This window comes from Stenella coeruleoalba (genome assembly GCF_951394435.1).
Source record: "Stenella coeruleoalba genome assembly, chromosome: 11".
Taxonomy (NCBI): Eukaryota; Metazoa; Chordata; class Mammalia; order Artiodactyla; family Delphinidae; genus Stenella; species Stenella coeruleoalba.
Genome location: NC_137157.1, coordinates 52265335 through 52292648, shown reverse-complemented (window position 1 = coordinate 52292648; position 27314 = coordinate 52265335). Strand labels below are relative to the sequence as shown.

At 40.5% G+C, this 27314-nt stretch overlaps 1 protein-coding gene across 5 annotated transcripts in view; it reads left to right on the top strand.

Annotated features, from left to right (window-relative positions):
* SRGAP1 (SLIT-ROBO Rho GTPase activating protein 1) overlaps window positions 1–27314 on the top strand; it is a 280541-nt gene that overhangs the window by 206645 nt on the left and 46582 nt on the right. For 3 of the 5 annotated variants that reach the window (XM_079936332.1, XM_079936330.1, XM_079936334.1), the window contains 7 exons: window positions 8674–8871; window positions 9313–9397; window positions 16902–16929; window positions 20629–20731; window positions 24275–24335; window positions 24490–24567; window positions 26891–27025. In XM_079936332.1, the coding sequence (XP_079792458.1) occupies window positions 8674–8871; window positions 9313–9397; window positions 16902–16929; window positions 20629–20731; window positions 24275–24335; window positions 24490–24567; window positions 26891–27025 (688 nt within the window). Of the gene's footprint in view, window positions 1–8673; window positions 8872–9312; window positions 9398–16901; window positions 16930–20628; window positions 20732–21235; window positions 21270–24274; window positions 24336–24489; window positions 24568–26890; window positions 27026–27314 lie in introns of all 5 variants that reach the window. The other 2 variants (XM_079936333.1, XM_079936331.1) reach the window with 1 other exon arrangement.

Sequence of the window (27314 nt, the reverse complement as noted above, 5' to 3'; positions counted from 1 at the left end):
TTTTGGGGCTGGGTAATTTCATAGGCTAACAGGTGGGAGGGATATTCTATTTGGGGGAAGGGGCAGGGATTCCCAGGAATTGGGCCACCACGCACTTCCACTTCTTGGCCTTTATGGTAGCCCTCAGAAGTGTCATGGCGCCTGTGGGTGTGTTGTTTGGCATATGCTAGTGTATTACAGTGAGCATCTAATGAGGCTCAAGGTCTGCTGGGAGTTGTATCTTCTGCCATCTTGGGCCTAGTTGGTTCTAACCAGTTTTTGTCATATCCTCAATGGCTGTGTCATTCTTTTAACGGTTGTGCCCTGCCCCCTTCCCTCCTGTCTCACCTTTATGAAAGCCAAAGAAAAGGAAAATGAATTGCATAAGTAAAGCAATTAGGCCTTTCTTTTCTTTAGGACAGCCTTATTTTTAAGTAGTTTGCCCCATTTTCAGACCATTTGTCCCAATATTTGCTCCAGAAAATAGAGCTTTCGTAAGCATGTCACTTCTGTGCTATGAGTAAAACCTTCTCACACATAAAACAACTAATTTCTCTTAAGTTATAGTAGATTTATCCCCCTGGAGGGAATAGAAAAGAGAGTAGTCTGTAATTAATTCCTCAGTTAATTTGTAACAATGTTTAATGAACATATAAATTTTCCTAGCACCACTTAAAATCTTTCACCAACAGTTTACTAGGGAGTATTTCACAGACTATTCCCAAATATAATCCTTACACAGGATATTTTCAACAATAATGAACAAGATTTTAGGCAAACATGTGAGATAATTTTCACGGCATGGGTAATTGAGGGAAGTAAGAGGTATCTTGGTTTTACTTTCTGTTACCCGAAAACTGGGTTCACCTCTTGGTGGGAGTGTAGCCAAAAGACACAACCAAGCCAAAGCGCAGGAGAAGGAAGGATTTGTTATTTCTTGCAGCAAGTAAGGAGAATACCGGGCATCTTTCCCAAAGCAATGACTCCCCAACAGCAAGAATTGGGGAATTTTTAAGCTAAAGGTACATGTATATTCCTGAAGAGGTTTGAGCAGAGGAGAATTCAGCATAGAATTGGGGGCAAAAGTCAACAGAGTCCAAGTTTAGTTGATTGAGGTCAGGAGGGTCAACATCCTCTTTCCGTCCTCCACCTGGGTAGGGGCCTTAGTTCCTGCAGAACTCAAAGATATATTATGTATATCCCTTGAGGAGGAACTAGGACTCTGCTTTATCACTGCCTATTGTTTGACTGCCTTTTCTCTGTTCCTGCATTCCTTTGTTCCCTTGAGATCCTTGGTTACTGAGACCTGTTCAAGGGCAAGCATTGTGGCCCGGCTTAGATCACAAAATGGCTTAGGCTAAAATGGCTTCTCTTATGTCAAGAAAGCCATCCATTCCTGGTTCTCTTTCTCCAGGGACCCGCTAACCTATCTGCTTACATTTCTACTTAGGGTAGAAAAATCACATTTCCCCCCATCAAATTTCCCATAATACCAATCGATGACTGCGGCAGAATCTCAAGTCATATACATCATTGATCAAACCCTTAGGGGCAGTTGGTTTAAGAAGTGAAGCTTGATAACCACTTAATCATTATTGCTATGTCTGATGACTTGTGTGGTTTTAACTTCATTTTAACTTAAGTGTTTCTTACTTGTCTGAAACCTTCTACTGATGAGGTTGACAGTAAAAGCCCAAACAAAAGAAAACTGCCATTTATCCCTTAAATGATAGCATCATCTCAGCCAAAATTGAAAACAGGATCAACTGTTTCTCACTGGAAACGCCTGTTGTTAGAAGCTCTGTGTGTGTGTGCACGCGCGCGCGTGCGTGTGTTGTTTGTTTGTTTGTTTGTTTCAAATAAAGCCTTAACTCACTGAAGGGAGGGCCTTGATCCAGAAGAATACCAAGCGGAATGAGGAGAGTTTCTAGAAAGAGTCTAAAAATGATTGATGGGGTAGGGCATCTGGAAGAAAATGGCAGAGCTCAGGATGACTGTCAGCAAGGAGACCCCACGTTGTTGGTGTGTGCTGAGCACTCCTCTGGCGTCTCAGCAATTTGGAAGGAGGAGGACTCCAACTTCCACCGTTCATTCAGTTCATTCTCACCGCCGTCTTAAGAATCTGCTGTATTCCATGCACTGTGCTAGTTAATAAGCCGCCCCGACCTCAAGGTGTCCCCGCTGGAGATAGAAAACAGAGGCCCTCTAAACAGTGTGGTGTAGGTGCTGGTGAGAAATGGATTTGGGATCATGCTCCTCAGACCACTCTTAGCAAAGGGTCCACCCAGAAGGGTCATTAAGTCAGAGTCCAGATGGGCTGCAAGAAAACAGGCTTTCTGAGACATGACTAAAGCAGAAATGTTGTTCAGAGGGCTCTAAGCAATGATGATGTTCTCTTCTTTGGATTAAGTTGTATCATTGCTGAGAATGAATTTTGTTCAGAAGTCAGGAGAGCCTGGTATTTGTAAACATCGCCTGAAATGCAAGTGTGTAGGTTACTAGTGTGAATTCCTCTGGAATGGTGACACAACCCTTCCCCAAAAGCAGGGGGAAGAGCAGCAAAAATCAGACTGTTTTTCTAAATCTGGCAACACCTTACCCAGCAGTGACAGGGTCACTGGCACCTGTACCCCCCTGTTAAGGTACCAGGAGCAAGGGAGGTGCTCTGCCGCTGCTCCTGCCTTCTGTGGCCTGTGCTGGCAAGAAGCTTCTGTACCCCTGGCTAATTAACTATGGCATTAATCCAGTTTATATGTGTGTGGTCTCCTTCTGCTAATTTTGAATACACCTGAAAGGATACAGTGCTCTAATTGAAATACATACAAGGTCAGTGGTGGCAAGGAAGGAGTAGTTAAGTGGGGAGGGGAGGACAGGGCTAGGGGTCACCTTCACAGATGGAATGATAAGTCTTAAAGGATGAATAGGCCTGCACCAGGTGCAAGGTACAAGGCACAGTGCCATGAAATAACGTGGTGTGTGTTAGGGGTTGAATTGTGTCCCCCCCAAATTCATATGTTGAAGTCCTAACCATCAGTACTTCAGAATGTGACCTTATTTGAAGATAGGGTCTTCACAGAGGTAATCAAGTTAAAGTGAGGTCATTAGGGTGGACCCTAACCAGTGTGACTGATGTCCTTACGTTAAGGGGAAATTTGAACACAGAAACACAGAAGACAATAATGAAGAGACAGAGAGAGAAGATACCGGCTGTCTATAAGCCGACGAGGCAGGGCTAGAACAGCTCCTTCCATCATGGCCTCAGAAAGCACCAACCCAGGCCACACCTTGATCTCAGCCTTCCAGCCTCCAAGACTATGAGGCGATAAATTTCTGTTGTTTAAGCCACACAGCATGTGGCACTTTGTCATGGCAGCCCTAGAAAACTAAATCAGTGTGTTTGGAGAAGGAAACTTCTTGTTTTCTCTAATAATTGTAGTGTCCTGGGAGAAGAAAGGCAAAAGAGGCGGTCTACAGAAGGCCGCAGAAATCTGCTCTCAGAGTCCAGGCCACCTGGACACTCCTCCAGTACAGCGTGTTCTTTGGGTTTTTCATAATTCCTTAGCATGTTTTTGGTCTCTCTTTCTACCAAACCCAACTGTGTTTCCTTGCTACTGATGGGGAGTCATTACAAGCCTCATATGAGCTGTTTCATATCTGCTTCACTATGTTCCCCCTTGTGACTTATGAACATGGCTTGCGTGTGTGTCAGAGCTGGTGGTATTCTTCATCGGGAGTGTCCCATGGGGTAATACATAGTCCCAGCCATTGTATCTGGTGGCTTCTGTCACATCCTTTATTCTTCCCGATAATTCCAAATTTAACCATGACACTCTTGTTTCTGAGAAGGAAGTTGAAAAAAAAGAAAAGCGATTGACAAGGAATCACATTCACCGTTGCTGGGTCCACAGTGTGGGCCATAGTCTGTGAGCCTGTTACCAAGGACTTGGGTGGGTGTGGCACCTGCCAAGTCACTGGCCAGGCCCCTGGTGGGCAGGACTGGCCCTGGACTGCAGCTGAGCAGTCCTAGATCTAAGTCACAGGTCTGCAGTAGGGTCCACAGCCGGGACCAAGTTCTGCAGGCCTGCCTCTGGGGGCACAGATGGGCGTGTCTCCCTCCTGGTCGCTGGGTGGGCAGGACTGCTTTTGGACTACTACCAAGAGGGACTGGATCCAACTTACAGGGCTGCTTCAAAAACCAAAATTGGACAGAGTTTGGCAGGCCTGACTCTGGGCATACAAATGGGCTTGTCTCTTGTTGGGTCCCTCGGATGGGTACGGCTGCTCATAGGCCATTGCTAAGAGGTATTAGAGCCAAGTTACAGGGCCACTTCATTATCCGCAGTTGGACCGAGGTTGGTGGGCCTGCCCCCAGGGCACAGATAGACGTGTCTTCAGCCTGGTTTCTGGTCAAGCACAACTGCCCCCTGGACTGCAGCAGGGCTCATCTGGAGCCAGGTTACAGGACCACTTCAAGATCTGCAGTTGGACCGAGGTCGGCAGGTCTGCCTCTGAGAGCAAGGACAGGTGTGCCTCCCAGCATGTCCCTGGGCAATAGCACTCCTCCCAGACCAGGGCTGAGAGGGACTGGAACTGCATCATGGGCTACTACAGGGTCCAAATCTAGGACTAAGGTCAGCAGGCCTGTTACTTGGGACATTGGTGGGCGTGACTCCTCTTGGGTCCCTTGGCAAATAGTGCTGGTGGCAGGCCCAAGGCCAAACAGGACTGTAGCTGCGTCTACAAGCGGACAGGCTATTTCTGGGTCTGTAGCCAGGGCCAAAGTTGGCAAGCCTGCCACCTGGGCATGGGCCAGCTTTCTCAAATGGGTCCTTGGCAGTTGTGGGCTGCATCAAGGTTTTACAAGATCCTATCTGGATCCCAGAGCCCCCACAAATGCACTTTTGTCCATGGATGGCTGCCAAATTGTTGTTGTGGGAGTGTATGAATAGGGGACCTCTAATTCTACCATCTTACTGATGTCACCTACAGGATAGTGAGTCTCTTCATTCAGCCTATAGATATATAATCATGACTTTCTTAAAGGACTTATAATGTTATTTTAAAAATCATCTTTAATGTGCTTTTTTCCAGTGTCTATCCTTTGCAATTTGCATATCCTCAGGAATAATGACTAAATCTGTTTAATTTTTGCCTCCTTTTAAAATTTGCTCCATCACATGACCTCTTTAAGCCTCTAAACTAGCACTGATTGTTATTGTTTCTTCCCTAAACAGTATTTTGTTGTTTTAAAAACAAAAACAAAAACCAAAAAAAACAATCGAACATATCTCTACTTCCTGTAGTGGTGGACTGAGTCACTCAGCTGATTCTCGCACATTTCATTATCCAGGACAAGGTACATGGCCAAGCCTGAAACCCATGACATACAGAGCCATATGTTACCAAAAGGAAGAGCATCAAATATTTTGAACAGAAATAAAATCCAGTGATTCTGAACTATTAGTGCCCCTAATGGCTTGGAAAAATAAACAAACATTCTCTCAGGATGATAACCTCACCCTAGACCTCAAATAACTCTACAGAAACTGTCCAGCAAAGATAACTAGGTACATAAGGAGAAAAGACAACATGAGTGCTAGCCAGAATACATAACAGACAATAGAAATATACCCACAGGAACTAAATATTGGGATTACCAGAAAAAAACTGTAAAAGAGCTATTTACTGTGTTCAAGAAGTTAAAAGTCAAGCTTAGATTTCAGCAGGGCACTGTTATAACCTATAAACAGTGAAATAACAGATTTGAAAATGAACCACACAGAAATTCTAGAGCTGAGAAATACAGTAACCCAAATTAATAAATCAGGCATGGTTTTAACATCAGATTAGACACAGCTGAAGAGTGAATTATCAAAATAGAAGACAAATCTGAAGGAAGTAATCAAAATGCAGCATGGAAAAACAAAAGGATAGAAAATATGAAGAGAAAGGTAAGATACAGAGAACGCAGTGATTTTTAGCGTACTAACTAAACTCCCAGAAAATATTGATAGAAAAGAAAGTAGAGACAATATTTGTAAAGATAATGGCTGAAATCTTATCAGAGCTTAAGAAAAGTATCACATAATTCAAGAAGTCCAAAAATATTCCAGGCAGAATATATTTTTTAAATCCTTACCTAGATACATTATATTGAAACTGTAGAAAACTTTAAAACCAGCTGGAGAAAGAAAGCAGGGTTCATTCAAAGTGTGATAGACTGATAGTAAACTTCTCATTCAACAGGAACATGGAAGCCACAAGAAAGTACAGTGATGTTTTAAATGTACTGAAGGAAAATAACCGCCAACCAGGAAAAAATATCTTTCATAAATGAAGTGAAATAAAAGACATTTTTAAATCAACAAAAGCAAAATTCGCCACTAGAGGATTCATGCTAAAAAGAATTTCTATGTAGAAAATAAATGTAGTTACCAAAGGGGAAGGGGAGGAATAAATTAGGAGTATGGGATTAACAGATACACACTACTGTATATAAAATAGATAAACAACAAGAATTTACTGTATAGCATAGGAAACTATTCGATATCTTGAAATAACCTATAATGGAAAAGAATCTGAAAAAGTATACATGTGTTTGTGTGTGTGTGTGTGTGTGTATATATATATATAAAACTGAATCACTTTATTGTACACCTGAAACTAACATAATATTGTAAATCAACTATATTTTTAAAAGAAAGAATTTCTAAAGGGTGTTCTTAAAAATATAAGGTATAGAGATCAAAGAATTTAATATATGGATAAAGCTAAATGAGTACTGACTATATCATAATAATGTCTTGTATTTAAATGTATACAAATATTTACATATATAATACATCCTATTATAAAATATTACAAAAATAGCATATAAGTCAGGAAAAGTAAATGGTTTTAAGGTGTTCTAAACTCTGTACATTGTCTGGGAAAAAGATAAAGCTATTGATTTACATTAGACTTTGAAAAGCAAAGGTGGAGTACAACCTAATTGTGGAAGATAAATGTGGAAGATAAATTTAAAAGCTCCTAGAAGATAACATAGAACAGTATCTTTATGACCATGAGATAGGAAAATATTCCTTAAATAGGACACAAAAGGCACTGATTATAAAGGCAAGGATTAGTAAATTGATTACATTAAAATTAGAGACTGTTCATCCAGACACTATAGAAAGAGTAAAAAACCAGAGCTCAAAGTGGGGAAAGATATTTGCAACACATATAACTAACAAAAGACTCATATACGTATTACAAATCTGTAAAGAGAAAGGCTCATCACCCAACAGAAGATTGAGCAAGAGGTTTAACAGAGCGTTTCAAAGAGAGAAAATCTAAATTGCCTTGAACATATGATAATGTGCTCAATCTCAACCATCAGAGAAATACATATTAAAACCACAATGAGATACCACTACACACCCAACACAGTGGTTTAAATTTTTAGGTGATTTTTTTTTTTTTTTTCTTTTTTGGCCATGCCACACGGCTTGCAGGATCTTAGTTCCCCAACCAGGGATGAAATCTGGGCCCTCGGCAATGAGATCATGTAGTCCTAACCACTGGACCGCAAGGGAATTCCCAATGGTTTAAAATTTTAAAACTGACAATACCAATTGTTGTGGATGTGGAGTAATAGGAATGCTCCTGTGTTGGTGGGAATACAAATTAGAGCAATCATTTTAGAAAACAGTCTGGAATACCCAATAAGCAGCAATTCTACTCAAGTATGTGTGGCCCAACAAAAATGTGTTCCTAGCAGTATTATTCATAGCGGCCCAAAACCAGAAATAAGTCATCTATCAACAGTAAAAGGGATGAATTATGACGTATTCTTACAATGAATATTCAGCAGTGAAATACTGTACTCACAAGAAATGAATAAATCTTACTACATAAAGTTGAGCAAAAGAAACAAAACAAAAATAATATATGCTGTAAGAATCCATTTATTTATATAAAGTATTTTAAAAGGGTAAAGCTAATATATGAGGTTAGAAATCAGGATAGTAGCTACCTCTGGGGAGCAGGAAAGTGTGTGTGGTGACTGGGAGAAGCACAGGTTACTCATAATGTGCTATATTTCTTGATCTGAGTGGTAGTCACATGAGTGTGTTCAATTGGTGATAATTCATAAAGCTGTACACTTACGGTTTGCACATTTTTCTGTATGTAATTTCACTTCAGTTTAAAAGGTCCTTTAAAACAGAAAGTGTGGGCTTCCCTGGTGGTGCAGTGCTTGAGAGTCCGCCTGCCAATGCAGGGGGCACGGGTTCGTGTCCCGGTCCAGGAGGATCCCACATGCCGCGGAGCGGCTGGGCCTGTGAGCCATGGCCGCTGAGCCTGCACGTCCGGAGCTTGTGCTCCGCAACGGGAGAGGCCACGGCAGTGAGAGGCCCGCGTACCGCAAAAAAAAAAAAAACAGAAAATGTGATTGAGAGAGTACTCAGTGATACATGTGATTTACAGGAACTCAATTATAAAGTGATATCCTCCTCAGGATAATTTTGAATAAAGCCTCTCCTTATATTGGTGACATGGGGTATTGTTTACCTGTCTCTCTCCCCTAATAGACTCTGAACTCTGGTGGGGGCAGGGCCTGTGCCCCCATCTGTACCTGACAGAGCAGTTTCTCACTGTTTGTGGGATTCACGAAATAAGGTACTAACCTGAGAAATGTGCTCCTATTCCCAGGTTAAGAAAACAACTGAGGCCACCTTGCAGACGATACAAGATATGGTCACCATCGAGGACTACGATGTTTCTGAATGCTTCCAGCACAGTCGTTCCACAGAGTCTGTGAAGTCTACTGTCTCTGAAACCTACCTGAGTAAGCCCAGTATTGCCAAGAGAAGAGCCAACCAGCAGGAGACCGAGCAGTTCTACTTCATGGTATGCCTGCTGCTTCCCCAGCCACTCTTGGGGCTCAGATCTGGGGGCCCCAAGTACTGTTTCTGGAGTTGCATCACAATCACCTGGGGTTCTTTACTAAGATCAGAGTTTCCAATTCAGTAGGTCTGGGATAGGGTTTCAGAGATAGTACTGATATGCAGACAAATTTAAAGAGGACTGCTCTGAAACAGAACTTTAAGATTATTTAATGAACATACATGTCACCAGGAGAGCTTGTTACAATGCAGGTTCTGATTCCAGTAGGTCTGGGGAGGGAGGCACCTGAGAGCCCATATCTCTAATAGGCTGATGCCAAAACACTTTGCTTAGCAAGGTTCTATGATCTAAAAGACAAAAGTGGCTGGATTTTAGATATCCTATGGGAAGTTCCTGGACACTGAATACTTTTTTTAAAAGTTAAAAACATCTTTGCTTTTGCAGAAACTCAGAGAATATTTGGAGGGTAGTAATCTCATCACAAAACTTCAAGCCAAGCATGACTTGTTGCAGAGGACCCTTGGAGAAGGTCAGTTATCTGACATAGTTGGGGAGATGACCTGGATTATATGTTGTGTCATGTATGTATTCCATGAAGAGTGTGAACTGTGAATTTGTGCTGGAAGAAGCAGAGAACACTGTATGTTGAGATGTGGCTTTATCTGTGTAAGAATCAAGTTCTCCCTGGAACTGTTTTCTTTATGAGCTTGATGCTAAGCAGAACAGGGAAATCTAGCCAACACAGAGCTCCAGAGGAAGGGTCTTCAGAGCACAGTGCTCCTAGGAAGAGAGAAGTCAGAAGGAGCCGCACCTGTTCCCACCTGCTGACCCCGCGCCCCCCTTTCCTTCTTGGACTTCCCCACCCTTCCAGCCCCACCCCTTTTGTTTAAATGGACTAGTATTTGTTGTCCCATCTAATGCCTGTTTGGACTCTAGAAACCAGTTAAACCAGTTTGGGTGATTTTCTTTTCTTTCAGTAGGCATTGGTTTTACTTGAGAAGCAAACGAATTCTATTAAGCATATTGCTGTATCTAATGGTGCCAGAAACAACAGTAGCTACCACTAACACAAGGCCCTCTCTGTGCCAGGCATTGTTCTGAGCTGTATATATATAACTGGGCACTATTAACTTCCCCATTTTTACAGATGGGAAAACTGAGGAGGAAAAAAAGGATTAAAGTAAAGGGTACAGTGTAGATGTTATTGCTTCCCTTTTCATCTTCATGAAATTTAAAAGGGAAAAAAAAACACAAATGAAGTTCCTGTCATAAGTACCTCATAATCTGTAATACATTTAATTATCTTTTATTCACACTGGATCTTGCTGGAAGTTATAAAAAATGAAAGAGAATACAGATGGGAGAGAGAAATCAGGGGACTGAGTTGTGTAAATAACTTGGGCCAAAAAGAGTTTGCTCCCTTGACCTAAACTCTTGCCTCCTACCATTTTAGAACCTTCCTTAGCCATAAAGCAGGGTTTCCATCACCTTATCTCCTGGTTTCCTCTAAGCGACCATTATCCTCTGGGAATGTCCACATGGAGAAAGATCATCATAACCTGAAACTCCGTGTATTGCAGTTAGGATGACAGACTCTAAGATAAAAGGCCAATTTCACTTAGAAAAAAAACAAATAACATTTAAAGTGCTAAGAACTGTCTTTAAAAATAAAATAACCAAATACAATATGTGAACCTTCATTAGACTGTGAATCAAAAAGCAAAGTTGGACTTCCCTGGTGGCGCAGTGGTTGAGAGTCCGCCTGCCGACGCAGGGGACACAGGTTCATGCCCCGGTCCAGGAAGATCCCACGTGCCGCGGAGCGGCTGGGCCCGTGAGCCATAGCCGCTGAGCCTGAGCGTCCGCAGCCTGTGCTCCGCAACGGGAGAGGCCACAACAGCGAGAGGCCCACGTACCAAAAAAAAAAAAAAAAGCAAAAGTTATAAAAGGCATTTTAGGGACAACTGGGGAAATTTAAATATAGACTGCATATTATATGCTATTATTTAATGAATTTTTAACTTTCCTAGATATGATAATGGTATTATGGTTATGAAGGAGAACATTCTTATTCTTAAGGAATGCTTGCTGAGTGTCATAATGTCTGCAGCTTACTTTCAAATGGTTCAGGAGAAAAGATATATATAAGAGAGGGAGAGAGAAGGAACTAAAGCCATTATGGCAAAATGTTAACAGTTGGGAAATCTAAGCGAAGGGCGTAGGAATGTTCCCTGTACTAATCTTTCAATTCTCCTGTAACAGAAGTTTGAACCTTAAAAAAAAAAGCCCTTTTTTTTCTTTGAATAGTTGACTTACCTCAGCAATTATGTCCTCTTTTTTCTTTGTTCTCCTCATGATACCATGTAAAGTCTTTTTTCTTTTTTCCACTTTTCACAAATGCCTGATATTGCAGTGATGCCCCAAGGTCTGTTGCCAGTCCCAAAGCATAAATAATCTTCAGTGCAGATGAATACTTAATAGGCACAAAGTCCTTCCCTACAGGACTGGAGACACCATTTAAGAAATTGTGAGTTGGAGGGAATTTAGTAGTGGGTGAATTCATTCTTGGCACTGCATGTAGACACGTGTTAATACTCTTGGGATCACATTCTGAAACTTTTGTGGTACTCATTCTATGTAGATTCCCTTATGTCTCCTGGAGAGAAAGCCCCACCGGTTGATATTATTTTACATGCCATTTTGGCTAGGGCTCTATTTCAGCCAGTTCACTGAATCCGTACGCCAGATTCCGTCTTCAGCTGCTGAACTGTGTAAAGCTGTATCGTACCTTGTGAGCTCCATGCCAGGATGTCTTCATCTTGTAATTACTTTCAATGGTTTCCGGTGTCCTAGCGACACAAGCTTGTTCACGTGTACCAGGCGTTCGCTGGACTGGGTTTATTCTGCGCAAGAAACTGGATGGTTCTCACCCAGTGCCGGCAGACCCCCTGGCTGCAGACCTCTCTGCTCCCCAGCCCTGCCCCCCGTGCAGGCTTGGCAACACACAGTTGTGCTGCATGGGCTTGTTGCTGGCGGCTTTGCCCAGAGACAAGCAGAGCATGGGGGCCGTGCCCCACCTTTTAGCTCGGCCATTGTGAGCCCTTTGACTTTCCATGCAAGCCCTGTTCACATTAATAGGCTTACACCAAAGGAGACCAGGCAAGTTCATGGCGCCTGTACCACAGTGAGATTATCCAATGGTGAGCCCTTAAGAAGGGATCCGACTCTGGGTTTGGCCAACTAAGGTTAGTAGCACAGTATTAAACAATGTGTTTGGGGACAGTCCTGACTTTTTATGTAGAAATCACATCTCCGAGTTATACTAGGCTCATTGCTACAAAAACTGCCTTCATAGTAAAAGAAACAGAGCCTAACTCAGGGATTTAGCAGTTGATCGTACACAGCTGAAACTGTAACTGCGGACACGTGTTTGGCCTGTCCTGCTCACTTTTGGCAGGCTACCAATGGCCCAGTAAGTCCTTTGATTTACAGCACTGCAAAGCGACTGGATTGGGCTCTTAAAGTGGCACTGTCAAAATTCAGAATTCCACATCTTTGAACACAACCGAAATAGAAGGAAACACATCATGCGTTGTTAAGACCAATATCGTCCTCATCATCTTCATCATCCTTCAGCAGCACCATTATATCATTTTGTGACGTCTTTGTTTTTAAATTGGAGATGTTCAGTCGAACACGGTTAATGAGCTATATAAACTGAGGCACTGAAATTTTTTTTCTTTTCTATTTTAGTAATGAGCCTTAGTGTTCACATTGGCTTCTTTGAGTGCAGCATTTGGAGTTAAGGGGGTGTAAATATCAGTGTAATTTTTGCTGAACGTAGAAAATCTAATACTGGAAGTTGAGTTCCATGTTACATTGTTTCTAGACCCAGGCATAAGGTTTCTGACAAAGGAATTGAATAGATGATCCTCACTTAATCCTTTGTCTGTCTTTGGGTAAGAGTACAAATATACTTTCAAAAGAGAAGCTGATTGTGAATAATTATGTTTTTTAGAAAAGCACTGCAGGTAGTTGGTATTTTTAAGGAAGAAAAAGGGCTGGAAAGTAACACCGGGAGTCCGTATCCATCATTCGTTAGGGACAAAATCTAGGGTACCTCCATTCAGCCTGAGCTGTGCACATTTTAAATATTTTATCTAGTTTGGGGACTCAGATTGCAACCAAATTAATATTTCGGTTTTTCCTTTTACTCTGTGGACATAAAACACATTTGGGCATGAAAACTAATTCTCTTCCTAATTCTCAAGTAAAATTTTAAAAGTAGTCAAAGTAGGTGCTTGTACCAAGAACAAATAATTCTGGGTCACGGGTCATTCTTCTCTTCCAAATGGCTTGCATTGGGGTGGGAGGAGGAGTTTTCTTTTGTTCTTAATAATTAAGTAGCCTTCCAAAGAAAGTGATTGAAATTTAATCCTCAGACCACTGGAAGCGTTCACATTTCTCTGGGAAACAGATTCTTCTAAGCTTGCGTGTTATTGATCTATTAATGATGATACTGATTGAAAATAAAACCTCATTCACCAGTTAAGACACACTCAGTACTATTAGCAGAAAAAAACAATGGATGCGGTGGTGGCAGTTATACTGTGAATGATAGTTCTTGCAAAGCTTGCTCTTGACTCATTGATCAAAATGTATCTTTTATAGGTTTTTAATTTTTTATCAAATACTACTAACCATGGATGGATGGAGCAAAATGATTTTAAGCCATTTTATATAATCATTTTCTAACTCTAGTGAATATTCAGTTGGGATATTTTAACAAAATAGCAAAACTTAAACATTATAAAGCATTTCCTTTCTAAGGAATTAACATCTTTATCATTGAATCACTTGAAAGTTATTAACCTCTGTGATTCTCTTTAATTTGATAGATATTAGATTTGTTTAATAATTTACTTAATTTATTAAATCTTCAGTATTTTGTATTTGGCTTTAGCCATATGAGGTGGACAGATATGTAAGCCATAGTCTCTACCTGTCTTCTAGCATCTTTCAGAGTATTTGCTGGGGAAAACGAAAGACTTAACATTTTACAATATATTGGATTGGCCAAAAAGTTCATTCGGTTAGTGACTACATTGTGCAATAAAATTCTTGGCAAAATGAAAAATGTCTTTTATTTTCACTTAAAACAGAACGAACTTTTTGGCCCGCCCAGTATTACTTGGGAGCTCAGATCTAGAATTAAAACAAACCTGAGCCTTAGTGCCAGACCCACCACATACTGACCATGTGACCTTGGGCAAGTCACTTGCCTTCTCTATGCTCAGTCTCTTCTGTAAAATAAAAATAGTAATAGTACCTACTTCATAAAGTTGTGAAAATTGTGCGTTACTATAGAGAAAGTGCTTAGAACAGTGTCTAATAAATATTAGACGTTGCTGTTTTTATTGTTGTTATTGATACATATATAGTTTATGTCATACTTCTATGTTGTAATAAAGTATGCAGCATGGCAGAATATAACACAGCACAAGCCAGCTATTTCCTCTGCCTTCCATCCTTTGTTCATTCTACTGACCCACTGGGTGATCTCAGCTAGCGCCCATGGCCCCAGCACAACCCAAAGGGTGGTAACTCTTTAAATCTTAATCTCCAGCACTGTCTTCTCCTTGTGCTTTAACCCTGTATAGCCAGCTTCCTGCTGAAGGCTATCCTGGAAGACTTCACACTCAGCTCACCGTCTGCTCTCTCCGCTTTCTGATAGACCTCTTCCACTTAGAAATAGCTATAAATTCTTCTGGAGTTCTGTGTCCACCGTCTCTTTTTTCTTGTTCCCCAAAATAGCAAAATGGCAAAATGTTAACAGTTGGGAAATCTAAGTGAAGGACGTAGGAATGTTCCCTGTACTAATCTTTCAATTCTTCTGTAACAGAAGTTTGAACCTTAAAAAAAAAAAAGCCCTTTTTTTTTCTTTGAATAGTTGACTTACCTCAGCAATCATGTCCTCTTTTTTCTTTGTTCTCCTCATTATATCATGTAAATTCTTTTTTTCTTTTTTCCACTTTTCATAAATGCCTGATGTTGCAGTGATGCCCCAAGGTCTGTTGCCAGTCCCAAAGCATAAATAATCTTCAGTGCAGATGAATACTTAATAGGCACAAAGTCCTTCCCTACAGGACTGGAGACACCATTTCCCCTGACCCCAACCCCAAGTCATGGCCAAGGACAGATTCTACCAAGACTTAACTGTAGCCTGGATCTGTTTGAGAAAGGTATTCTCTGATATGAACTGGTGCCCCTTGTTTAGTAAATGGGTATTAGCAAAATACCTTATGTCACTTGTTATTCAAAAGCAGATGATAGAGCAAAAGACTCGTTGCAGCCTGGCAGTGTTCATTCACCATTCCCAGCCAGGCAGCTCTCTCTACGGATTGTTACATTGGCCTTGCCCTACAAGCCTGAATCACCGCATTGTGATACTATGGGCTGGTCTCACCTGTTTGTGCTGCAACATGACCCTTCTCTGCCAGCTGTATTTTCAGGCTGTTTCAGGACCGTATCATCATTTTGCAAATAAACCAGTTGAATGGTTTAACTCTCCCACACCCCTTCCCACTGCTCCACCCTAAATATAAGAGAGAACAGACAGCAACCCATAGACATATTCAAACTTGAAATTACCTCAGTTTGTAGGAGCACCACAAAAATACAGAGCTGTTATTTAAAACAAATCAAGAAGCCTGAATGTATAAGAACTCATGTTTTAAGTGACAGAGAATTCTGTGAAAGGCTTTTAGCTTACAAGTTGGTGGAATGTAGCATAGTTTAATGTCCTTGTACTTTAATATCTGCAGATGTCATTTCCAACTATAAAATGCAACTTCTCTCCCTGATTTCATATTATAGAATAAGTCATGGGCATATACACACTAACAAATGTAGTAAGGTAGATAGCTAGTGGGAAGCAGCCGCATGGCACAGGGATATTGGCTCGGTGCTTTGTGACAGCCTGGAGGGGTGGGATAGGGAGGGTGGGAGGGAGGGAGACGCAACAGGGAAGACATATGGGAACATATGTTTATGTATGACTGATTCACTTTGTTATAAAGCAGAAACTAACACACCATTGTAAAGCAATTATACCCCAATAAAGATGTTAAAAAAAATAAAATAAAATAAATAAAATAAAATAAAAAAATAATAAAAATAAATAAAAATAAAAAAAAGAAGGAAAAAAAACACCAATTTCATCTAAAGGAAAAGGAAATTGAGTTCTCCTAACCCTACGTGACCCCCTGCTTCTCTCTCACAAGTATCAGTCAAGGCGGGGAATAACTAACATTCAAATCTTGGATGTGTTTTATTTGTATTTCATCTTTGAACTTACAGTTAAGATCAAGCAGGAGCTTCCCTGGTGGTCCAGTGGTTAAGACTCTGAGCTTCCACTGCAGGGGGCTCAGGTTCAATCCCTGGTCATGGAACTAAGATCCCACATACCACATGGCACGGCCAAAAAACTAAAAAAACAAAAAAGATTACGCAGCTATTTCTTTATTTAATAAAAAATAAAACTCCCCGGGCTTCCCTGGTGGCGCAGTGGTTGAGAGTCCGCCTGCCGATGCAGAGGACACGGGTTCGTGCCCCGGTCTGGGAAGATCCCACATGCCGTGGAGCGGCTGGGCCCGTGAGCCATGGCCGCTGAGCCTGCGCGTCCGGAGTCTGTGCTCCGCAGCGGGAGAGACCACAACAGTGAGAGGCCCGCATACCGCAAAAAATAAATTAATTAATTAATTAATTAATTAAAACCCCCTGCCTCATATTGCCAAGTGAAATATGTTTCTCTAATCTATAGAATTTATTAAATTTTATGTATAGATTTTATGAAATATTTACTTTGAATATTTTGTCTATCTTTATATACTGTCTGCATGCTCCTCACCATAAAATGTGTAAGTTATTATAAACTCAGCGTCATAAATCAAGGAACAGATGATACAGAAGATTGCCCAATGCATTGCACGGATGCCACTCAGTTGACTTATTTTAATTTTTTTTTTCTGCAGGTCATAGAGCTGAATATATGACTACAAGGTAGGAAAATATTTTATCATAACTCATTGCATCTCACTCTCTTATCTCTTTTAACAAGCAACCATTTAAATGCTGCAAGAATGAAGATATTTTGTTAATGAACATGGAAGATAGTTTGGGCTTGACAAAACAGTAACATGAAGTGTTTGGGGTTCTCACAAAACCAGATTTGCTCTGGAAGATCTGAGGGTTTCCCAGTGGAATTGTAAAGCTCTTTAATGAGCAGCCTCAGTTTAAAAAAAAAAAGACATAAATTGAATGGGTTTGATTTATCTAATCCAAAACACTTTAAGTTTCTAGAAAGAGTCTGATAGGATTTTTGATTTGATAATTTAATTAGCAAGCAATATTATGCAAATATCTACTGTGTTAGTTACTTCTTGCTCCTGTATGGTGTATAAAAACTAGAGCTGTGTTGAATACTCTTAGGATTTTAGCTCTGCCCCTGTTTGGTTTACTTTAAAAATTTAACTTTTAATGCCTAGTATCATATTGCACTTTCTTTCTTTTTTTCCTCCTTTTTCTCCCCTTTTTTAAAATTCTTAGAAGGACTTTGATGCTACTGCTGAGAAGGAAAAGCCTTTTTGGAAGCAGGTTCTGATTTGGGTTGGGGAAAGTTTGGGGCAAGTTTTATTTTTCTCTGTCAACATTTGTACAACATCCAGAAATTATTCTAATTGACATAGCAAGAATTCACACTTTTAAAGTTGAGTTCTCTTTGAGGTAGGAGGCATTTAGAACACTGGTGTGTCTGTTGCAGTAGTTGGCAAGTTGATTTTAAGGTTCTGCAATGTTCCTGCTAGGCAGTTTATTCAAAAGGAAACCCCTCTTACTTCTCGGTGAACCAACTAGAAAGATACAGCTACTGACTTGTCTAAACTTTATGAAAATACTGAGATTTTTCTCCCCTGTGTCAGTGACAAAGAGGCATATTACTCCTGCATAGTAATATGTGGTTTTTTTCACATATAGTGTCCCTTTGCATTATCAACTATTTTACCTGTTTCTAAATTATAATTAACATAAGGCACTTTTTTTAAAGTTTTTTTAAAGGAAGGAGTGCAAATATATATTTGCAATGAGAGCTGTACTTGCCCAACAGACTTGATATTCACATCACCCTGACTGGTATTTCCTCTCATCCACATGGGCATTCTACCTAGAAAGCCAGATTATCTGGAAGCTGTATGGCAGGCACGCAACCAGAAGGAGTCATACAATTCGAATGTTGAATGAACGTAGACTCTGTTCACCTGATGTGTACGTGGCAGAGCCAGGTCCATCCGTGCACCAGTCTGCCTGCCGAGCCAACTCTGCCGTGCAAAGTACCTTGATAAGCACTCAGGCAGTTTATTTTAACCTCAGATCCCTCTCACAGCTTTAGTAGCTTCATATTTGTCTCATACTTTTGATGTGTCAAGAGAGGCAATTTTCAGGCTTTGGGGAGAAGACTCAAAAGACATCTCTCCGTTAGCCCCAGCCAGGAGTTTCTCTGCATCTCTCAGTGATGCAGGAATAATTATCCAGTGCCACTGGGGGCTTCTTTAGCTCTAGCTACAACATTTGCTTGTCCCCACTAATCAGTAACCAAACAAAATGAGCCTGTGTTCCTATTCCCTTAGCTTCATCAACTGCTCCAGATAGCATTAAATGTGAAGTTCTTTGGACCTTGTTGTAATAACCACATTTTCTAGTTTCTATATTTGATGCTTTGGTATCTTGGGGCCTTACTGACCCTGGAGGGACTGCCCCTCTGAGAGTCAGTCAATTCCTAGAGATAGTAAAGGGCTTGCTTACAAGTGTGCCTTTTGTGTATAAAACAACCAGTCCACAGCCCAGACTCTCAGCCACCTCCTTTATCAAGTCTTCACCTCAGGGCCACCATTCCTCTTCCCCAGTCACCCAAAGGCCAGGTACCAAATAGGGACAGCTCCCGTGCCCCCAGGGCCCACCAAAATTATTCAAGGACTAGCCAATCCTAAACCTGCTTACCCTGCCTTGCCTGTTCCTTCCGGTGGGAACCGCAACAAAGGCTCACGTTTTCCCTCATTTTTCCTTCCTCCTGAGCGACCTTGGTGCTTCTGCGTGTGCCCCCCTCCCCCGTGTAGTAGCACGCCCCCAACTCTTGGGAACTGTGAGTAACAAACCATCTTCCCCATACCAGTTGTCTTCTGATCTGTTGCCTCACCATATCTGAGTAAAAATAAAGTCTATATTTTAAAATACTTCTAAAGTAATGAAAAGAGTGGATGAAATCAAGCACATACGGTTAAATTCCTTGGTGGGCAGTTGTTTTGTTTGTTTATACCTACCAGATCCTTTCCTCGGTGAATGGCATAGAATTCAGTGCGAATCTTGTTCAGTGTATAAACAAGATTTCAGAAACTTCAGCAGTGGCAGACTATGACTTGCTTGGTGACATATTTGCTTCTAGACACTTGCAAGGGCTCCTTTTAACCTCTCAAGCGCCGTGGAGCTTCAGGTGTTGCTTGCTGTATACCCCATTAGTCATAGGAGCCCAGCTGTTGGGAGAGCCTTAGAATTTGGCTATGGAAGGCGGTTATCAGCAAGTTTGTTCCCCTACCTCTCTTGACTGCTATGATAATACCTTAGGAAACTAGCCAGGCTTCTACATAAACTCTTGGGCTTTTGTTTCTAAACTGGTCTTTCAGAACTTTAATGAACTGAAAAGGCAATTCTTCCTAGAGAGTTTGCAGCTTAATAAAGGGCTTTACCTGATTTCCAAGTGTGGTGTACATCCTCAAACCAGCCTTCCCTTTTAAGAAGGAGTTAGATTGGAATGTCCAGAGAGAAGTTTGGGGATTCTTCTTGCATGTATTCCTTGCAGCACAGTTGTTGAAGTTGAGTCACGTAATCCTGGCCCTCTTTGCCGTAAAGGGAGAGGGCAGGAGAGGTTCCCTCTCTCCAGTTACAGAGCAAGATGATGCAGGGTTTCTAAATATGGTACTTGGTACCCTGGATGTCCATATGCCAGAGAGACTGACTTATCCATCAAAGCAAGCAGACTGGAGATGGAGAGAGTCCAGAAAATAATAAATGGGTGCATCTTAATGCTCTACAAATAGGTGATGAGCTAGTCTGTTTTAAAGAAATAACAATTCGTGTGAGCCTGGACCCACTGCCCCCCAGAAATAGCACTGAAACAAAACTCTATTTTTCACTTGTGACCCATTAATAGCTACTTTTGCATAAAATAAAATCCCATTAATTACCTGAGGGATATCAAACAGATGTCATGTTATTTGCATTGAAGAATTATGTTGTAACTAAAAATATTATATTTAATTTCTCTATTGGGATGTATCAGAGTCCTAATTTTTATGACCTGTTGTCTTCTGTGTCACTTGTAAGCCGAATAACACAAACCTCGGTTCGTAACTCTTGGCCAAATAGCTCGCAGTTAATTCCATTTGTTGATGATGACCGCTTTAAAACAAACTAGCAAACAAATGTCAACTACAACTACAAGAAAAGAATAGTCTGATTGAATAGCTGGTATGGGTTTTGATATATAACTAAAAGTAAATAAATGGGAAAGGGGAGGACTGTTTTCCTCTGTGGGTAGGGGTGGGGAAGGAACACAAGAATTCCTGTGTTTTGTAATTTTGATGTGACCTATGGGTGTTTCATTTATTGTTTGATTTCTGCCATGCTCAGTAATTATATTCCCTCTCTTAGGCCTCCAAATGTTCCCCCTAAGCCCCAGAAACACAGGAAGTCCAGACCCCGCTCACAGTATAATGCTAAGTTGTTTAATGGGGATTTGGAAACATTCATCAAGGTACTGGCACCAGCCATCTGGGTGGCTGATCTCCACGCTTCTTACTATAATGGTCTCAGCCTCTCATAAAAGGAGGCAGGTCATTATGTCCAAGTCTGTCCTGGGGCTCTTTGCTTTCCCAGAAAATCAATATAATATTTCCTGAAGTCAGAGAGAGGAAAGAATATTTGGTTTGAGTGCCTTCAGAAGAGGGAATAAATGTGGGTATTATTATACTGGCAAAAGAGAAAGCCCTCTTTCTTAAAAAAAAAAAAAGCCATAATTTGTACAAAAAGGAAAAGAGCTACCTGATAAAATGTTTTGTTTCTACTCATGCAAATGAGGTGGCACAAAATATATCTAAAGTCCATCGTTCAGCTAGCTCTGAAGCACAACGAGTTTCGATTTCCCATGACTTGAGGAATTCATTATATTGGATAAATTGTAGGACCCTGTGGTCTGTATCTGGATCTCTGCTATGTTTACTCTGTCTTTTTCATCCTGTATTTCTGATAACGCTTCTAGCCGAGGACGAAGGAATTCACACGCGAGACATCAGGTATAGTGCTCGAGGGAAGCGAGGGCACAGCCTCTTTCGCTCTTGATATCATTTTCAAATCACAGTCATGCTTGGCTTTAATTAGATTTTTTAAGGTCTTTAAAAGAAAAGTGTTTGCAATTGGAAATTAGACAGGTTTATAAATAGCTTTACTTAGAAAAGAATCATAGAACTCAGACACTGATTTAAGAAGAGTTGGATAAACTCTTAAGTTTTACATTACGTATTTGGCAAACATACTAAATTTGGGTCAGGGGCTTTTATTAAGGAGAGTCAATGTTAAATACCAAATGTACATTTAATACTGGATTTTGGACCCTCATGTAAATTATACAAAAAAGAGAAGAACTTACTCTTTCATGGCTAACATTTTATGGCATGGGACGCAGTGTTTCTGAAGACTAAATTTATACAGGAAACCACATCATTGATAACCTCCCTTAACAATATGTTACAGCTGTCTTGCTTTCTTTAAAGACAGATCTCTTATTGGATATGTACACTAATCGTTAAAAAATGTATGTGTGTGTGCGCATGCACGCGGACAGAGAGACACATGCATACATCCAGAGATTAAAAGCATCTGGCAACCTTAAAACTGAGCCCTAACCCTGGAATTGAGTGAAAAGTCACCGGACAACCTGCAGAGCAATCACGAATCCAATGCCATTAGCCTTAAACCCAGAAGAGCCTTATTGGCTCTAATTTAATATGAAATTATTGTCAAATTTGATTATCTGGTTTCCCAGCCCAGGGCTCACAAGCGGGGGCACACTAGATGGAGAGAAGGGAATGATAAAATGAAAGCACTGCGCTATGCAACTGCCTGGCAGAGAAGGAGAATATAGAAAAGCTCAAAGAAGCAGATGTGTGATTCCATTATATTTGATAGCACAGTACAAGAATGACTGCTTAAGGTCATAGGAAAGCACATATTATATTTTTAAAAGATTTTTCGTTAAGAAGAGTTAAAGGAAACCAAATTTAGGCACGAAAGTGGGAGTAAACCACTTATCGTGGAAAATTCACTTATGTGAGCTCCTCTTTGTCCCAGATGCCATATTAAAGAATCTTTGGTCCTAGCAGTGAAACAGTGGATACAGGGATCCCTACACTGAAAAGTGCTCGGTCAGTTGAGGTCCCCACAGTATCACTGCGAGAAAAACACCACTTTTCCTGTTTCCCATGGGGAAACTGAGACACAAAGGGATTCGTTTGAATGGTTGATGGAGCACAGCCCATTGCTTCACTTCTTGTAAAATATTTTCTACCAAAGCATCTGGCATCCATGAAATTAAATTAAAACATGCACATTCATTACTTTTTGACTCCAAAATTCATGATATCTGAATGAAATAGTGATGATAGCTGAAAGATTAGCAGTTGCCTAAGCAAATGTGAAGACGAAAATATTTTTAAAATAATACACAAACCTAACACATTTTTATTTAGAACTTTCTGAATGCAAACATTTTCCTTTTAATAACCTTTTAATCTTGGTTTTTCTTTTTGTTTTAATCCTAAGTTCAGCTGTTGCAAACTAATATTCTTTTATCATTTACATTTAAATATTTGTTGCTCTTTTAGATTGCAGTTTTATAGGAATTGTTCACATAAAAAAAGGTTGTATCCTAAAGAAAAATCCCCTCTCATATTTAGTAAGTTTTGATATAATTATATGGCTATCCTTGAGCCAACTGGTCCACAATTAATAAAGTTTACATTCCTGAAACAAATTGACTAATTAGAGAAACTTAATGCAGTCTCCAGAAGTAATTGAACCATTAACTGGTTTATACACTGATGAGATTGTCTTAAAACCGAAAATGAAATCATTCCTCAAGAAGTATATTACCCATTCTAGGAATGGTAAAAAGTTAGATTGCTGGACTGCATTATTCCCACTCTTTGCCCTGTTGACTAATTGGAAAGGTTAGTGGATTCTGAATTGTTCTAATAGATTGAGACAACCAAATTCTTCTTGTGTTGCAGAATAAAATTCCTCATGAATTAGTGCCTGATTTCAGCTAATCATTTTGAACCTCCATGTTAACCTTAAAGCTCTAATTCCTGAAAGAGCAGAGCCTGAAAAGAACATGAAAAATAACTCCATAGTCAGTAACCTTTTTTAACTACATGGAGTGCATGGCATTGATACATATTTAACTGTGACCTAAGCAGCTCCTTCATTTCATTTGTCATCCTGTACATGTCTTAATACATTTCCAGAATTCACATTTGCTCAGTAGAGTGCACTGACTATGTTATGAGATGTGGAGAAAGAAGGCTAAGAGATGGTCCTTCTAAGAAAACGAGATCTAATGGGGTGTGCGTTGGTGCCATTTTTTTCTCCATCCTTAAAACATGAAAAAATAACAGTGAAAAATCTCTAAGGATCAGTAAGTTCTGATGCCAACTAAATAAATACATGACACGTTATGAGCAGCTCTAAAGCAATTCTCATGTTATGATCTGGAAACACGTAAGCCCTTCTATAACTGTCATCCTCTAGATGGTGGACTCTCAGGGATGCCACAGAGAAGATCCTGAGATGGCTGAATGGTTGTGTTTGGTGACTGGTACAGTCAGTCAGTCCTAAGGTGCTGTGCTTAAAATACACAGAGTTCTTTTCAGGTCCATTAGATCAATTACTTGTATAAATAACCTTTTAAAAACTGAGTGATTTATATATTCATTTCTATATGTAAGCCTACATACAGTGGCAAAGATGAATTCGCTTGACATCTTTAGGCACAGCAGAGTAAGTTGAAACATGATTGCCTTCAATGTATTTAATTTGGTTTGCCCCAGAACTGAAACATACCTTCAGTTAAATATAATTTGATATTTGGCCCTTGTGGAATATTTTAGAGGGAGCGTGTTTGGAGATGATCATCTAAAAGAGTAAAAGTCAGTCTTTAACTAGGGTTAAACTATGAGCTTTATTGTTATGTGTGATTTGTTCCTCTTCTTTGCGGTTAACTGGTTTCCATCTCTTTACCCAGGACTCAGGACAGATCATCCCCCTCATTGTGGAAAGCTGTATTCGGTTCATCAATCTCTATGGTAAGCCCTAAACTGCAATATTCTTATTTTAAACAATAATTACTAGGAGTATTGCAGTAAATATGTCTTTCCTTTTAATACTTAATTGTTGGGAAAGGGGGACCTGGAGGACATGATGGGTTCTTTCATGCTCTTTCCCTTCTGTTCTCTTTAGGTCTTCAGCATCAGGGGATTTTCAGAGTGTCTGGTTCCCAGGTGGAAGTCAATGATATTAAAAATTCATTTGAGAGAGGTACTTGCATGTCTGCACCTATAAGCAAACCTTGTTAAAAAGTCATCGTTTTCTGTGGAGTGGAGTGGCATACTTATCCTGTATATCTTCACAACCTTTCTCTGCATTTATTTCGTTGTGGATGTTGAGTTAAGAGTCTATTTAGAATAGCTAAGAAATGAAGCCAAAATCATAAGACCTTGTTATCAAGTCTAGAAGAGCACATGAGTTTTGTGTCCTGGTTTAGGACTGGCATTGATAATCCTCAGCACGTTGTCAAAGGTGGCTCATGAAAGGTTCTAGAAGAGTGGCAAGAACAGCCCTGGGCCTGCATAGCAGCTGTTTGAGGTGACTCATCCCAGCTTCATGTCTGTTTCCTTTGTCAGGAACTTTCCTTCCTCTTATTACCATCCCCAGACTCCTTCCCTGTGACCTTAGTTGGTGCCTTCTCTTATTCCCAATTGGCTAAATAAGTCCTCCTGAACATTATGATTAGCAAAACCGTACACTTTAGCATCAAGCGGACCTAGAATCAAATCACACTCTTGCATTCACTAATCATGTGATTTGGGTCAAGTGACTCATCTCTTATTCTGGCCTCGGTTTCCTCATCTGCAGAATCCCAGGACTGGTGTGAGAATTGGGTATAATCCATGAAAGTGCCTAACTCTTTTTTTTTTTTTTTTTTTGCGGTACGCGGGCATCTCACCGTTGTGGCCTCTCCCGTAGCGGAGCACAGGCTCCGGACGCGCAGGCTCAGCGGCCATGGCGCGCAGGCCCAGCCGCTCCGCGGCATGTGGGATCTTCCCGGACCGGGGCACGAACCCGTGTCCCCTGCATCGGCAGGCGGACTCTCAACCACTGCGCCACCTGGGAAGCCCATGCCTAACTCTTTAGGAGTGGGTCTTAGCTAATAATGCTCTCCAGTTATAATGATTTGTATTGTGTCTGCTTCTGGATGCATCTGCACCTTCCTGCCTCTGCTTGGAAGTCAAGCCAAGGATGCAGAGGGAGGGGCATCAAGGCTTGGAGACAAGGCAGCCCCTCTTGGTCCCATTTGCCCTAACCCAGACTTGACACAGAGCCAGTTTGAAACCTTGGGTGAAGAGGTGAACTTGGAGCCAGATTGTTTTTCCTCTTCCAGAGCCTCTTACAGTGTGCATAGAGCCGAGCGGCCTCCCCTCTCAAGGGCTAAGTGTCCAAGTCTCTTACATGGACCATATTCAAGATAAATTGAAATGTAGTAAAGCCTCGGGTTCCTGTGCCAGCCACTGCAAGCAAAAATGCTTTATTCTTTTTCCTTGAACATTCCCCTAGTATGTTGTTTGTTTGTGATCCCTTTGGGTAAGGCTTTCTCACAGTGGGCCAAAAAAATATATTTTGGTGAATTCGTGTTCAATGATTTCCTACCCTTGAAGCAGAGAAAAAGGAACCACAGGTCCCTGAAAATAAGCTGCCCCAACAGGCAAAAAAAAAAAAAAAAAAAAAAGTTAAAATTCAATGTACAATTTTTGTGAACTTTAGAAGAGCCGACCTGTGAATAAAAAAACGGAGTTTGATTTAAGGCTGCACATTATGTTGAACTTCTTAAGAATTTTATTTCAGTTTGATTCTCAGGGAGGTGGACAAGCCAGGTCAGTTACCTGATCATTTTAAAGTGCTTAGCATAAAGAATGATATAATTTCACGTTTGTGATATATTTTTAAATTTTCCACTTTCTACGCAAATTCCGTGGTACTGTTAAGATACATTTTCAAATTCCTCTCTCTGATTTCAAAATCTCCCGCTGCTGAAAGCAGCTTTCAAGTCTGCTGTGAACACCACCATGCCACTTTGAGAAGTGTTTATTTAATTGTCGGTATTCACAATTAGGTGAGTCCTGTAGTATTTCTGATAAATTTTGCTGATCCATATAGCATAGCCAGACAGACCTATATTGTTTCTTTTCCCCAGTAGAATAAGAAACACAGAATATAGTATTTGAATTTATGTCAACCTAATATAACAGATTTTAGCTTTAAAAAAAAAAGTTGGGTCCAATTATAAATCCCACAATATTTTATTTTAAGATTTAGGTAATTTGTAAGGGATTATTTGGTAGCATATGATAAAGAAAAAAAAATTTATTTTAACCAACTATTTTTAGGTTAATCATGGGGTAGGATATCTAAACCAGTTATTTTAATTTTAGTAGCATATAATCTTCCATAAAACATAATTAAAAGATACATGTATATACAGAAATGTGTGTGTGAGTATAGAAACATATTTTTGTTCAGAGCTAAAAAGAGAAGCAATGTCCATGTAACTAATTTTTCTTTTTTGTTTTTTTTTTTTTTTTAGGTGAAAACCCTTTGGCTGACGAGCAGAGTAACCATGATATTAACTCAGTTGCTGGCGTTCTAAAGCTCTACTTCCGTGGGCTGGAAAACCCCCTCTTTCCTAAGGAAAGATTTAATGATCTGATTTCTTGTGTCAGTAAGTGGGCTTTTTTTTTTTTTTTTTAACAATTCTTTTCCCACTAGAATTATTTCACTAACCAATTTCCTGGAAAAGGCAGTGGCCCCTCTCCCTGTATCTTCCTCCCCCACCATTACCCATCACCACCAAATTTCTGAGACCATTTGTTTTCTCTCTGGATCCAGCGTGAGTCATCTTCCCAGCTGTGGCCTCGCCCTTCGCTGAGTGGGCTCTGCTCCTAAACATTCCTCGGGCTCCACAGAGCCCGAGAGCTTCCCCGTTAGTATCTGGGATAGAGCAGAGAGGC